At 42.9% G+C, this 16,033-nt stretch overlaps 1 protein-coding gene across 1 annotated transcript in view; it reads right to left on the bottom strand.

Moving 5' to 3' along the window:
- The window catches only part of FNDC3B (fibronectin type III domain containing 3B), a 185,319-nt gene that overhangs the window by 20,231 nt on the left and 149,055 nt on the right, over positions 1-16,033 (bottom strand). Inside the window, exons 20-23 of the mRNA XM_066193735.1 lie at positions 15,124-15,237; positions 12,731-12,880; positions 8,790-9,070; positions 1,962-2,174 (exon numbers count right to left, since the gene is read on the bottom strand). Coding sequence (XP_066049832.1) covers positions 1,962-2,174; positions 8,790-9,070; positions 12,731-12,880; positions 15,124-15,237 — 758 coding nt within the window. The remainder of the gene's footprint in view (positions 1-1,961; positions 2,175-8,789; positions 9,071-12,730; positions 12,881-15,123; positions 15,238-16,033) is intronic.

Genomic DNA, 16,033 nt, shown 5'->3' with positions numbered 1-16,033 from the left:
ACATTTCTATGTACTGAGCTTTCCAGAAACAGATTTTTCTTCATTTCCACTCAGTGCTACCCATAATTGAAAGGACAAGTGATGCTAATTTCATCTTCCCAAATGTCACACCCCGAAGAGCTAATGGGAGCTAACGCAGGAACATCTCTGATGTGCACACCTCCTCAAGCCCTCACACTAATCAGTGCCACAAGATTTCCAAGTATTTTGCTTCACAGGTCTCGAAATCAATGAAACATTTGGTCTCCAACAACTGGCCTGTTACACCTCATTACAGAGAGGAAAAGTTGAAAACAATCCTTAACGACCAGGACACACTGGAGAGCACTGGCTGACTGTCATTACATAAAACCAGAGCTGAGTCTGTACCAAAAGGCCATTATGGCTTTTGGGTCAGGATGGGATTTGCTGATTATTTCCTTTTCTGAAAACAACTCGCTCATCTTTGTATTTCTCCTTGTGAAAATGCTTCAACAGCGTTCTAAAGGTAACTTCTACTTTAAACCAAAGAAGAGACAACTGTAATACTGAATCGAGGGATTTCAATATAAAGGTGTTCTCAGTTATTTCAGATGTCTCAGGGAATACAGTAACAATGTTCTCTGAAGGACGAGGGATAGGCCAGAGGTCAGCTTTCAGTTATCCATGTTTTAAACCACAACCTCTTTCCCTGAATCAAAGACAGGTTAAAAACAATTTACAGTTCCTCACCATCCTGCCTGCAGTGCTACATGAAAGCAAAGCAAAGCAGCCTGCTGGATGTGTCTTTAGAGCTGACTGAATCCCAGGGTGCTGCAGGTGATGGGCTCCTGCCAAGCATCCCTGCACTCTGAGGGAACTGTTCTTACCAGTCAGACTTTCAAATGGGTATTTATACTCCTTGGACACCTCTCAGGATTAACACAGGGGAGCGTGTACCCTTCTCTGCATCAGCACAGTTGAGGTGCTGGGAGGCATTAAGGCATTATTCATGGTGGGTTCATTACTTAAAATTAAAGCTTTTGGGCCAGATCTTTAGCTGGCATAAACTCAGCATAGCTCTATTTAAATTAAAGGAATTGTGCTAATTTACAGCAAATTATGATCTGTGCTGAAGGTCTCTAAGGATTATATGCTAGATAAGTCACTTATTTTAGCTAATTGAAGTAGTTGAGAGTGTTTCCTAATAAATTATGAACCATCTATGATATTTATTCACTGAAGAGCTCAAACTGTTAGGCATTACTTGCATATTGTCTTTCTTTCCCTTTTTTAATTGAATGTATCTCATCACAACTTTGGAGCTACATTAGCAAATCTTCCCATACAAAGTTCACATGGGAAGACAGTTTTCGCTTAGCACTGACTGTTTAATTTAAACACGGATTTTTTTGTTTCTTGAACACCTGATTTCAAAGTTATTGCGGAGCTACCAAGCTGATGCCAAGCTCGTATTTTGTAATGCTGTAAAACATTACAGCTATAAAATCAAGATCACCATGTTGCCCAAAAACCTTGCTCTGTTCAGTTTTACCTTACCTAGACCTCTGATTTGCAACCCTTGGCTTTATTAATACACACAGCAAGCTGGGTGCAGTATCTTTGTTTCATGTATTCCAAAAGGTAAAGCACTGTGGCCATGAAACTTGATTTTAAATTTACTGGCAGAGAGGAGAGAGTTTTGCAGAAATTTCACCAGTACAGGATTGATTTCTGTTAGACCTGGCAGTGGTAGGTTAATGGCTGGACTCAACGATTTACAGGTTTTTTTCCAACCTTAATGATTCCATGACTCTGTATCACTTACAGCTTTGCTGCATAACTTTCTCAGACTACAGGCACAGAATGCCCATTAAAACAGTATTTTGTACATGCTGGTAGGCACGAAGCAGTCAGGGAAAACAGAATTTTTCTTTTGCTCACAACTGCATTATGATGAACCAGAATTTTCATTAGCACAAGGAAAAAACTATCTCTCTTACCTTTTATTTCTGTCCTCTATCTGCAAGATATAGACCATGTCATCAGCAGAGTGAAGCTTGGAGCTGCTGTCTCCCCACTTCAGCTTCAGGCTCTGAGGCCCTGCTGCAGCACACTCCAGCCGTGGAGGTAAGGGTGGTAATGGCCTGGTTTTTGCTTTAATAAAGTGGCTAAAAGGTCCAGCTCCAATTTCATTGACAGCCTGGATCCTGATCCTAAAACGAACAGCAAAAAGATGAATGTTAAATGAAGCGTTTTCACAAGGCTCTTGATATAAACACATCCCAAGGGACAAGAGAGCCTTGTGGGGCTGACTGCTCCGTCCCTGCCACAGTGCCCCAGCCCAGCTCCCAGGGCTTTTTGTGGCAAAATTGTTAACAGGACAAGGATCATCTTGCTTAGACTGTAAGAGCTGCAGTGAAGGTGTCAGAAATACAGCAAGGCCGAGAGGAAGGTTTAGATCTCAGGACCTGCTGACAGCCCCTTCAGCCCAGGGACAAGGGGCAGCAGCACAGGACAAGCACAGCCTGGAGAATGTGAAGCGCCCAACCATCAGTAAATGAAAAGCAAAGTGTGTTCTGATTGCCCAACAAAGATCATGGAATAATTGAGGTGAAATCATGCAGGGACAGCACTGGTGTCCCTGCCATGAAACCCACTCCATGCAGGCAGACGCCCTGAAGACCCAGAGCAGTGTTCCCTCAGTGTCTCACACAGCACACTATGTAAGCACAGGAAACTCTGCTGAGAGGAACTAACAGAGAAGGTTAAATCCACAAACCTCCTACACTCTGCCACAAACTGCAGAAATGTTAACTGCCAGAGAACTACCCATTAGATCAAAGAAATGCTGGACCCAAGTCGCTCTCACAAGATGCACAAAAGCCCTCAAGTCATTTAAGGACAGCAAGAAGAAAAGCAGACCGCCTGCCTGGTCACAGCAACTGGAATTTGGAAATCATATAGAGCCAGTCTTCTAAATTCTATTTCTTCCTTAAGATAATGACTCCTGCTTTCCACTTTGCTAATTTTCTCTTACCTCTCTGCACCTTAGTTTAACACTGAGGTGAGTGAGCAGTAACGGTCTCTGACTATGGTAACATCAACAGCACCTTACAAAAGTGGGAAATCTGCATTTCCAAATACTTTTGAGGACTGTGCAAATAGAAATATTGGTACAGATGAGCCTGAAAGGTTTCAAAAGTTTGTTAAATCAAAGACTAAATACGAAAAATCCAGATGGGGAAAACTAATTAAGTTTAAGGTAGTTCAGCCTAGTTTAGTTAGTTGGAGAGATGACATTTACTCTGGAAATCCTGTGCACAGCAGCCTTGTATTTTCTCATGGGTAAGGACTCTTTACAAGAACTGTCTTTGTTTGGCAAAGCTACTTACTTTGACTGAAGAACATAAAGTGATCCAAGCTCACACAAACAACATATGAAAAAATTACTTTGCTTTGAACGGCAAGTTTTCAGCTCTACTGTCAGGGAATAAATGTGTTAAAGGGATAGGGAAAAAAGCTCTCCAGAGAGTATTCCCCACCGGAAAAAAAACCCAAAACTGTGTTTTCTGCTTTCAAGAACAAAGGTTACATTGTTAATAAACATATTGCAAAATAATGAAGTCTGATCATTGATTAGTCAGCTAAAGCCACTGCACAGTGAGCATGCAGTGTGTGTACAGTCATATGCAAATGTGTGCTTAAAACTCTGCTTATTGACCCAGCCATTGACAGGGGTAATTTATCGCTGGGTGTGGAGCTGCATTTTCCCTTTAGCCTTCCTTGCGGCTTCAGGAAATGCATCCTGACCACCTGATAACACTCCTCTTTCTCCCGAGGGGTGGATGGCACAAAGATTGAGTGGGAGCCTCATCTTCAACTGCTGCTTGCCAGCATTTCGGATAGAGAGAGCAAAAGGCTTTTCTAGTATCTGAAAAAGTGTAATTAATAGAAGCATTGATCTTACTTCATATTGTGTTCCCGGTTTGCTTTAGATTGAAGAATCATTACATCAGTATTTAATGGTATTCCCAATAAAAAAACCAAAGCCTGCCTGTATTTTCACTGGATTTTACCAAGCGATCCATTAGCATGCGCACATACACAGTAAAAGCTATATTACAAAATGCTACTACTGGGTTTGCAGATTGATTACAGCAGCACGCTCTAGAGTATATATCCTTTTGTTTTGTTTGGTATTACTTAAAGTCCAGTAACAACAAAGCCTCTCCTCTCCTGGAGCATTGTAACTTCAGCTGGTTTCCAACTGGCAGCAACCACGCCTGAAAACAAGCAGTGAAATAATTCTCTGTCCAATACCACACTTCTTAGATATATACACGCACAGAAACCTGTGCTTCCTTGTCTTGCTTTTGCCAGGTATTTGCACAAGGCAAAAACGTGTCTCTTCACTCTTTTCTTCTTGCTTTCCTCTGCTGCACAGAGTTCTTGCTCCCCCCTTCTGACACACACAAATATGCACACACACACACACTCCCCTTCTGACTCCGGAGCCCAGTAAGACTGATGGAAACTCTCGAGCCTTAAAATAGAGACAGGCATCTTTACAAATGAACGATGGCACCGGGAAAGCAGGAATTGATTTATTCCACTCCAACACGGCTGATGCGGCCACTCTTTTGTGCTGATTGCACCACCAGAAAGCTCTGTAAATTGCCACTATCATTCCCAGGGCCTGAGCTCCATCAGACACACAAAAACAACTAATTCTGTGTTTCCTGGGCACATGGCAGTGCAACCCAGCCCCAGGTGTCACCTCCCTCTGAACACCAGCAGTGCCTGCTCAGTGGGTATCAGCCTCTGGGAAGTCCAAAGGGAAGGGGAGAAGGAAGAAGGGAAACAGAAAAGGGAGAAAGGACCGTGTGGAGAAGGGGGGAGAGCAGCTGCTGGTGGGAGAGCACCTTGTAGTGCACCAGCTCAGGTGCTTTTTAGTGTCCCTGCCCCAGCCTGTGACAACGAGCTTTTCCAGCTGGGGGGCACAGCCAGGGTGGGCAAGAGAACATCCCCAATTAAGTGGAAACCAATTACTGTTTACAGAACTGGTACTGGGAAAAAAAATCAGCTCTTTATTTTCATGTAGAAGTTTAGTATAGACAAGTAGAAATACTTCCAGTAAAAGCACTTCCTGAATTCCTTTCAACTTTTCCTCTAATGGTTTCTAAGTGAAAATACCCCAAACATCCTCTTGGAAAGAAAGATGGTTTAACAATCTGACAATCACAGTTTTACAACAAGTGTTTTGAAAATGTAAAGACTGTATTTAAGAATAGTGCCTAATTCTGCAGACCCCTGGACCAATAATATTTGTATTCATTCTCACGTTTTCCCACTACAACTTTTAAACATTTAGAAAGAAAAACCATAAATCAGACTAGGCAAATTTAGAAACCACAAAATGATCTTAAACAGACCATTCTTTCTTAAAAGATTCTTGACCCAGGGAAATAAACACACTAAACAGGATGCTATTTTCAGATTGGTCACAAAATCCTTTGTATAGTATTCCAACAAGCTGGAAAATCAACTTTTGAATTAATTTTAGAGTCTGACATGAGAAGACTTTGATTCCCTCGTTCCCATAAGAGGAATGCCACCAGTTGCAATACATGTGCTTGTGGAAACCTGTGGGAGTTAAAATGCCATGGACTTCCAAAGGGGAGGGGAAGCAGCATCCTCCATCATCAGCAGCAGCCTGGACAGTATGAACAGCAATCACACACTGCCCCACAAATCCCCACTCGAGACTCCTGGAAGAAGACTTTAAAAATATTTCAGAGTGTAAAGCCGTTTTATAGCCTGCTTAAACTTTGCTAACTTGAGCATCCACATGAATTTTTCTCTCCATCTTGGATAATCTTTTCCTAGCTATGGTTTAAAAATAAAAAATATTTATAGAATTTTTATTCCTAAACCAAATTAAGTGTTGCCATTAAAATTTCATAACGCCACTATGTATATTTCTGTACACTGTGTAACTTCAGAGGAGAAGAAGCATTCTTAAAAAAATGGAAGTTGTTTAGCAGTGAATTATCTCAACAGCAGAACACAATTATCTATGGAATGTGTTAAGTGAAGCTTGGGAACAGAGAGTAATAGAAAATTGGTGTTTCTCTGACTGTTGAATACTTATTTATTGTGGAATATTTATTAACTCACTCCCAGTTACATCAGTTCACAGAAAACCAGGCCAAGTATATTACCCTATAATCTGAGCTTCCAGAGCTTCGTGGCTATGGCAATAAAGCAGAGAGACTGCAGAACTCAGACATAACTCCTGCAGCTGCTCACCAGCCAGGATGTTTACACAGTGCTTTGGGGAGGCATCTGCTTTCTGCAGCAGCAGAGCCGGGCTGTGCCTGAGCTGCAATCCTCTTGGCTCAGCCCTGCCATGGCCACTCACTCACAGCGTGACAGAGGCATCGTCCAGTTTGCGTTTTGGGATGTAAATCCTTCTCATTGTGTGCTGGTTGGATTTGCTGCTGAGACACAGAGCATCCAATCTGTCAGCTCGGAGCCCATCTCTGGAGAGAGCCTGGAGTTTCTCCGTGTGCTCTCGCGCTGCTCCTGCTATGGCCATTCCCACAGAGAAGCTGGAAGCAAAGCAATGCCAGACCCAAGCTAGCAGCTCCAACAGGGTGGACCCACATGGACGGGCTTTCACAATCACCCCCCACCCAAAACCATCTCAATTTCCAATTTTGGACTTGCTGGGTTCAGAATAACCAAGATTTGCTTTCAATTTTTGTTTCCAACAACCAAAAGCATTGACAGTGGAATTCCAACTCAACTGAAACACATAAACCCTTTGCTGATTTACTTCAAATTCTGCTGAAACTTTGGCAAGGGAGTTCTGAGCTTCAAACCCAGTAGTACTTGGCTTGTTTAGTCTAGGAAAAATATGTTCACTTTTTTTAAACACAGCAGGGAATAAACACTTGAGAGGGAGAAGAGTAAGTTGCGTTAAACAAAACTGATGTGAAAAGACTCATCAGTGGAGAAATGTAGAGAATGAGATCAGTGATGTTTTGAAACATTCTTCTGATTCAGCCAGGGAGGGCAGAAAATGCACCAACGTTTGGCACAGAGCCTGATAATCCTGTTCCTCAAGATTTGTTAATTAGGGCAAACATTCCCTGAGCAAAGACAGGTGTCAAGATATGCTTGAAGAAGAAATATCAGTGAAAAAGTTAATGATCAAAACACTTTGACAAACCTATTTCTGATTAGCAAAATAATGCTTCAAACTATAGATGATGTGCATTTGCAATCCAACTGCAGTCACTCGGCTTCCCTTACATGAATGAGATGTTAAGATTTGGGGTTTCTTGCTCTGATTTTATTCAACAAAAGAGCTTTCCTACATTATTACTTCTGATCAGCCATCCACTGGTCTGTGCTCTACAAGTGGGGTTCTTTCAGTAGGAACTTAGTCTTACAACAATATTTAAAACACTTAATGCTTGTGGCTTTGGCTGCTTCATTTGGGCCAGAGACAGGACTAATCCTTGACTAAAACTATGTGATTTAATATGGTGCTTTTTACAAAACAATGAAGTAAGAATGCAAAAAAAAAAAAAAAAAAATCATTCCAATCTCTATTTCCAAGCCTTGAAGAAGACACTTCCCCTAAGGAATCCGTAGACAATCAAGAACCAGCTGAAAAAGAGACTGAAGTAATACTTTGGTGAAGAATTTAAACTGCACTTTCTGTCTTGAGCGCGTTGCTCAAAGTTCCCTTTTCAGCTTTTTTGGGTCTTGGTTTAACAAACGTTTGAGGAGAAACCAGGGAATTTGAGATTGCCCAAAGATGATGTGTTTCCACAGCCGGGTGACCAATCCACAGAGAAACTCCTCAACTTTATATGAATGATCTGTGAGCAAGCAATGTGTGCTCCTCCCTTTAAATGACTTCTGGTGTATGTATTTGAATCTTAGCTACAACAAGTTCTCCTTTCTTGGGTACAGGATAAAATTTGAATTATGAACTTATCATTTACAAGACCTGTAGGACTGTGACCTTGAATACAAAGTAGAAAGAAAAGAAAAATGTTACAGCAAGTCTGTGACATATCTAATTTTACAACTCTGTGATCAAATTTTAGTCTTTATTAGAACAGTACTTAAAATAGAATTTCTTTTGTCACATACTCTGTCGTATTGCTGTTCGTTGCCCGCATGGAACCATTTTTCTTTCTTAATTGGCAATTAGGGAGAAAACATATAAGCCTGAACATTAAACTAATAAAACTTTGGCAATGCCACTTAGCAATTTAGACTCTGAAGCAATATAAATTTGTTTTAAATTCAGGTCATTTTTTCATTCATCTCCATTTGTCAGAGACAAAAAATAGCTGCAGCTATACAAATGAAAGTTCATCATGTGAAAATTGCTAACCCTGCTCAGGGATCAATAACTTAATAATTTAATCCCTTGGAAGAGTACTTCTAAGTAGCTGAAAAACCATGAGATGTAACACTGTGATTTTAATTATTTCTTATTTTTGAAATTTATTTATTTTTAAATTTATTATTACCAGTGTAACTTTACCTTGGCAGAGCAACTGAAAAAGGAGGAGAGGTCAGAGATAATGCAAGGAGAGCAGAAAAGAGGAAAAAAAAGACAGGAGAAAACAATATTTGAACACAAACCACCACAACCCATGCCGTCAAGGAATGACTGCAGATTCCCGCGCTCCTAGGCTGGTTGTTTGGGTTGTTGGTTCTCCTTTTAAGCCACTCTCCATGCCCACAAGCATTTCCTGTGCGAAGCTGAGCCGTGTGACCCCCGTGCCCCGTCCCCAGCTCACCGGTACGAGGTCTCGGGCAGCAAACCCTCGATGACGTGACTGGTGACGTTGCCCACGGGGATGCTGACATCTCCCAGGTCGATGTTGTAGGATGTGATCTCAGCCCCGTTATTGCTGGGCTCCTCCCAGCTCAGCACAAGGCACACAGAGGGTGAGGGCTGGCAGGCACCCACGGGCTCGTCCTCCAGCACGCACAGGGTGGAGACGGCATCAGGCACGGACGCGGGGATTCTGCAGGTCACCAGCTCGCTGTAAGGGCCAGCTCCAGCCTGGTTAATGGCCTGGGGGTGAAAACAAAAAAAACGTTCACCAATGTTCTCCTTCACGTGTGTATCAAGTTCATAGTGATGAACTGTGGAGCCTGGAAGAGCTGCATGAATTCTTCACAGGATGTGCACTGCTGGCTTCCTCTCTAAAGTGTGACTCACACTGCTGCTATCCCAGGGAATGAGTATCTTCTTTTGTCGCTCAGTCTCAAAAAAATTGAGATTATTTCTCTTTTCCCCGGTAGATATTTAATAACCCTTTTATCAGTAGCAAACTTTGGTTAGTAAGGGAAAATCTCACAGTCACGCTGCCAGTGACAGGTGACATCAGCAAACCAGCTACCCGAAATTACTGGGCCACCCAGTACAAAGTCCCCAGTATACTGCAGGGTGGCCCAACAGATGCCTTATGCAAGCAAAATATCCCTAAAGATAAGAGATATTTGGCTTGTTAAAACCTACCCTGGTTCCTAATTTGGAAAATGGACAATTAATTTCATGCCAAAAAGCTTCTGATATGAGAATATAGGACCTCAGCACGGTGTTAGCTTATGACTCAACATTTCCCCAGAATCACAGAATCATTAAAGTTGGAGAAGTCATAATTCACTACCAAACCACAACCCAACCACACAGCTCACTATCTCCCACAAAAGAGGAGAGCAATAATTTATCAAGCTTCTCATCCTAAGTCACAGATCCTGAATCCCAGGGGAAATCCAGTTTCAAAACCTGCCCCCTTTCTGCTCATTAATTAGAGGCTGCTGTCTTTGCAAGCCCTACATTGTACAGTTGTACAGGCCTGGGGTTTTATCAGCTGATGCTCAGCCGGTGGCAAAAGCTGTACCCATTGCACTGGAATTGCCATGGGAATGACTGATGTTACCTCCTCAGGATTATTATAAACTCAATCACAGAACCATGCAGGCTGGAAGGGACTGTGGGACTCATCTCATCCAACCTGCTACTCCAGCCAGGGTCAGACAATGCAGACCAGGTTGCTCAGTTTTTTTTTCCGGTTGGGTCTTGCAAAATTCCAGGTATGCATATTGCACACCTCCTCTAGGCCACTGTTAGATTTTAATTGCCTGCATAGCGATATTTTTTCCTTTATATCTCATCTGAACATCCCAATTTCAGCCTGGAGCAAAACACTGGACGCAGCATTCCAGGTTGTCAGGAATGGCATGTCGTGGGCAATACCCACCTTCCCTGGATCTGCTATCTGTATCTCCTGACACAGCCCAGCATCCTGCCTGCACACAAGGTACAGGGGGAGCTTACAGAACATGGTACGGGAGAAACTACAGGAGTCCAGAAGGCACAGACCTCCAGAAACAGCTTTGATGCTGCCCAGCACCCCCCAAATTTCCTTTACACTTGGAAAAGGTAGCCCAGAGGCTCCCATCAGGCTACAATTAATTCAAAAATCCAGGCTTACAATGTTGCCAGCCAGACTCTGATGCCTATGACAGGACCCATCAAACAACTGTTTGATTTCTAATCTATGCTTAACTGCAGCGAATAACTTCTTTCTGCTCTGCATAACACTAACACAAAGCCACGTTCTGTTTTTCCAGGAGACGTTTTGTTCAATTGAAGAAAGAGATAATAAAGTTACATTTGTCAGCCTTTAAAAAGCCCTTCAAAACAAATCCTGCTCCGGGGAAATCTTCTATTTAGTGCAGAGCTCCTAGAGCTGTTAGAAGGGAGCCCTGTTTTGTGCTCTGCCAATGATGATTTGTCTTGCCTCGAAACCAGTGTTTGGCCGTTTGTATCTTGCTCCAAGCAATTTATTGTCAGTGGTGTTTTTTAAGTGCTTTATTGGACAATCTCATCACCATAACTGATGGGGTTTTGCTGCCTAGCTGCTTTCCCCTGCCACCCCCGAATGACACAATATTTCCCTTTGCAGAAGCCACTATTGTTTTCAGGAATATTCATTACAGGAAAAAAACAAAAAAAAGGTAAGGCAATGGTAAAGGCAATTGTCTGCTCTGCAGTTAGATATGCCTGATTCCTCAATTCTCTTTTTTATTGAGTTACATTAGATTGAGATAGCAATACTGTGTGTTTATTAGAAGGCTGAATAAATGTGGTTAGGGGGATCTTTATTTTTAAAAACGAAAATTTTCTGTTAAAGCTGGTAACAGATAAACTAAAATTTTGGACACTGTTTAACTTCCTTTCTTTGTCTGTTTTATCTACTTTGTGGGGAGATTTTTGTGTAATTGTTTGAAGATTACAGTGTATCTTGTAAGAAATTCTTCTCCACATAATACAGAGGATCAGATCCAGAGGATGAGGCCCTCTAGAAAGTAGCACCTGAATCACTGATGGACCTCAATAAAATATCTTCTTGCTGTTGGGCCTTTCCTGTAACTTCTGCCTACGATTAAATTATACTGGCTGCATCGAAAACTGAGCAGATTTGTGCAACATTTTTGTGGCAAGTAGTTTGAAATAAGCACCCACTGGAAGTCAAAGATGCCATACAGCCGGCTGTTTCCATTTTTAATACGAAATTTTCCTAGGGCTCCCCACAGCAGTGGCCTCAGAGTCTCCTCCCTGCCCAGCAGATGCTGAATGCTCTCCCTCTTGCAGAAACAAGAGGCACTTTCTGGCTCACACCTCCCAGCCACTCACACATCCTCTCCTTCTCCTTCCCCCACAGTGCCAGAGCAAGGTCCAGACCAGCTCTGGCCAAGACACAAAATGCATTTGAGTGCTCTTGGAGCTGTGGGGCCTGAGCTCTTGGGCTGCTGGCCAGCTCCTCCAAACCTTCTTCCCCCCCCAAAAAATTTTAAAAATTCAGTATCCTGTTTAAAGAAAAACTATAAGAAGGAAACACTCGACAGAAGCATGTTGTCCTCGATCAGAGAAATCACCCTGGGTGGTCCACGTGTTACCAGCTGGGTGGGTATTTGGGTTGGATTAGTGGTGGTGTTCTGTCTTCACATACAAATACATCTTGTGGAAGAAGAGTATCTTAGGTAAAATATTTTTACTTCGCTCCCAGTCGCTTTACCTTCCATCAGCAGACATAAAGGATGAAAATTCCTGTTTTTTTACTTTCATACAGATATACAGAATGTATTTTAACTGCTACTTTTTACTGAAAATAATAGGAGATAAAGAGATCAAAGAAAAAGAAATCATGTAGAGACCCTGTATGATCCAGTCTCACAGATCTGAGACACAAAATGGCAAAGATGGGAAACTCACTTTTCTGGCAGGTACCATCTCCTGTACACACAGGAATTTACTCAGCTGCTCTGCCTTACTTGATAAATTAAGCAGATGCTGGAATTCATTATTTAAGCCAGGGAAACCTTCAATGTCCAGTCAGGAGGTAGATATTATTGCATCTAGAGATCTACCTCTCCTTCCCATGAAGAAAATTATTTTTTTCTTTCTTTTAGATTTTCTAAACCATTAGAGCTTTGTTTTGGTGTCAGAGGGCAAGCCGGCTGTTACAGGCATTAGTCACCAAAAGTAACAAAACACGAGCAATTTTTAAGCAGCACATCAGTCTGTGTTGCTCAAAATAAATGTGCATTCCTCCTGCCTTGCAGAGCACATAACTTCAGAGGAGACTAATGATCAAAATAAGAACAGCAGTGGAAGGGAACTCTGTTTGGATCTCAGAGAGCAATGCATGCAGCCCTGACGTACCTGTAGCCTGCAGCAGTAAAGCGCTGCTGCCGACAAGTCACTGATTTCAAAGCAGGTTTCTGTGCCACTATATGCAAGCTGTAGAGATTCCTCCTCCTCTCCCCACTCTAATCTGTATTCAGAGATGTCAGTACCAGAACATTCAGGACTCTGCAACACAAATATTTATGTGGTTCAGTTCAGAAACGAGCACTTCGGATCGCTGTGTTTCACTGGGAAAGGAATAAAGTACATGGAAAAAAAACCCCCAATAACCACTCGTATTTTTAAATTAATACACCATTACTGCTGCAAATGGAAATGTACTGAGTTAATGTTCCCTAAGAGGTTACTGAAACAGGACAATTCTGCACAAAAATTACCTGATTGAAATTCAGAGAAATGAATGAGTGTACGCAGCTACTTTGCTTTCCATCAGGACACTCAGGAATAAATTGTCTCTCCATTGGCTTGGCAGAAGCTCAACGGTGGAGAACATAAAAAAAGCATCAATCTAGCATAGCCCAGTTGAGAGATCAAAACACAGCTCTGGAAGCCCTGGCCTTAGAGCCTGAAGCAGTCACTCATGTGCTGAGAAAGGAACCACCTCAGCAAGGGAGGAGCTGGCCTGAGGTTCCCCATGGAAGTCACCCATCAGTCCCAGAGTGGGACCTGGAGTGTGGATCCTGGCACACTCACATCCACAGTGAGATTCCCATGGCATCACAGAATCATCAGATGGTTTGGGATGATTGAAAGGGATCAATCACCTCATCCCACCCCCTGCCATGGGCATGACAGCTTCATCAGACCAGGCTGCTCCAAGCCCCATCCAACCTGGCCTTGGACACTCCCAGGGATGGGGCAGCCACAGCTGCTCTGGGCAAACTGTTTTAGTGTCTCACCAGCTTCACAACACAGAATTTCTTCCCAATATCTAATCTAAACCCATCTCCTTCCACACAGCCCCAGCAAACCTTTTATTTCAGGGAACACAAACTCAGTGCCTGAACGTGCTGGAGACAAGCCAATACAGGCAAAACAGCAGAGTTCCCAAACCAAAATATTTAGTATTTTTAACAAAACTACCTAGAGCTGTCCTGTGTGGCCTGAAGCAGCACAGGGAAGCACTGCTCTGCCTGCACACGTGTGGCCCATGAGGACTTTGTGATTTTTCACAGGCAAGATGTAATTTCCAGCGCAAGGATCCAGAGCTTTGCTGCACACCACAGCAACCACCCTGCACAGGCACAGGGGCTTCTCTGGCTCTGCCTCAGAGCTTCCAGCTGTTTGAGTAGGAACATTCAGAGCTCCTAAGCCAGATTTCAGAACAATGTGTAAAAAAAAAGCATCATAATAGGCACCACAGTGTGCTCTCTGTGCTTCACTGTTTTTCCTTATTCGTATCAGCCAAAAGATGACACTCTAAGAAAACATAACCACTGCAAACCACAGCTTCAGCTTTAGCTAGAATAAACAAATTATCCTTCAAATAAGGAGAGAACCTACCAGCTTCATGGCTGGGGAGAGCAAATCCCTGACCATTAAAAGGTAACACTTGAAAGTTCAGTGCGATTTCTAGTTGCAAAAAATATTAATAGCCCAAAACTGCATCAAATACACCTGTTTGTTATAAAATTAAATGCAGATTATGTTTGTATCTAGGTATGTTGTCAGCACAATTTATTTGAGCACCTTGTGAATGTCAGTGACTTCTTTCTCAACAGGGGCGTTGTTTTGGGGAGGAGCCCGATAGAAGCAGGGCTGGAATGGCTGCTGGATTTTCACTCAAAGTCTGTGACAAAACTACAGCCCCAGCGAACCACATCGCAATATTAGTTATGGTAACATCCTTTCTTTCCTGCCTTAATTACACAACATTTTTTCTTTAATGGCACCAATCATCCCCATAGCACTTCAGCTAAGATTTATCTTGAGCCCAACGCTGAAGACGCTGGAGTACAGAGGAGGAATGCACACAAACGAAAAGAAAAGTAAATATTTGGGGAAGACACAAACAATTTTTGAGGGGGAAAAAGCCCTATATTGTAAGCATTTGTGGGGAGTTAATTTCATATCAGAGACTTCAGTTTCAGCCAAAATCAAATAATTGTTTTTGCAATTCTAACTGAGAACATGCTAACGCTCTAAAAGCTTGCAGAGAGCACCTCTATCATCTGATACAAGTGCAGAAGGCCTGGTCTAGAAGATTTGTGACCAACTTTGTGTACTTCCTCAGAGCAAAGTAGAGAAGATGCTTTTCTACAACAGAATAGTTTCTGCATTAGGTTTCCTTGTATAAAAAGGTATCTCCAGAGCAGTAAACAGCTCTCGAGCTCATTTTTGAGTTCTGTGGTGAGCGCACTGCTTTGGGTAAGCAAGGTGGAATTAAAGAAGCAGGGCAGCTGACTTACCTCCCAGCTGACCAGGACTCGTGTGTCAGACAGGAAGGACAGGGAAGGGGCTCTGCACTGGCCTGGTGGTCCTGCTGCTGTGGTGACCTCTGTCGCCTCCGAGTACGGCCCGTACTAGAGGGGAACAAGGCAGCATCATCATTATCATCATCATTATAATTATTATTATTATTATTATCATTATTACTATTATTATACAGGTGTACACCCATCTCAAAGCCCTCAAGGGCTCCCCAAGACCAGCACATTAACTTTCTCAGCGACAGACTGGGCTTCCAACACCTGGCACCAAACACCAGAGCTCAGGATGAGACCACACAAATGACTCAGAGTTGAAGTGTGAGGTGAGCTCAGAAACAAGCAGAGAGCGTGTGCATCCTTTGTGCATCCTCCTGCGTGGCAGCAAGTGCTCATGAAAGCAGGAACCACCTCCAATTTGCCCAAAAGTGAGAATGAGCACGCAGTAACTGAGGAACAGTTTGTGTCCTTCTGCCTTACCTCAGCACAGTGTGTTCACGTATCGTAACGGGGCTTCTCATGGATACAAAGAGGAGCACAGCAAAAGCAAAACACATACTGGAGTCCATTTCCAGCTGCTTTTACACAAAATGCCTGCCCCAAGTTACTTGTAAAAGGACAGGATGTGCTGGAGCCCCAGCCTGGTACAACGTGCAGGGACACGCCGTGGACGCTCCGCTCTACGGGCAGCTCAGCTCAGGCAACTTCTGAGCCCGAGGTAGGAGAATAATTTAAATGCAGATTAGCAAAAAAAGAGCCAATTTTCAGCAGTCTGGGAAGCAGGCTTCAGCCAGCAGTGCGAGGACAGGAGATAGCACTGAAACAGCCTTTCTGTGGCCTCCTGAGTGGAAGAGTGAAATTTGCTCAGTACATCCCTGAGTTAATTAGAAAT

The sequence above is a fragment of the Chamaea fasciata genome, unplaced genomic scaffold, assembly GCF_029207755.1.
Source record: "Chamaea fasciata isolate MVZ Bird 193981 ecotype frontalis unplaced genomic scaffold, bChaFas1.0.hap1 SCAF_11, whole genome shotgun sequence".
Taxonomy (NCBI): domain Eukaryota; kingdom Metazoa; phylum Chordata; class Aves; order Passeriformes; family Sylviidae; genus Chamaea; species Chamaea fasciata.
Note: the sequence above shows the minus strand (reverse complement) of the source record. Positions and strands in the feature narration are given on the sequence as shown.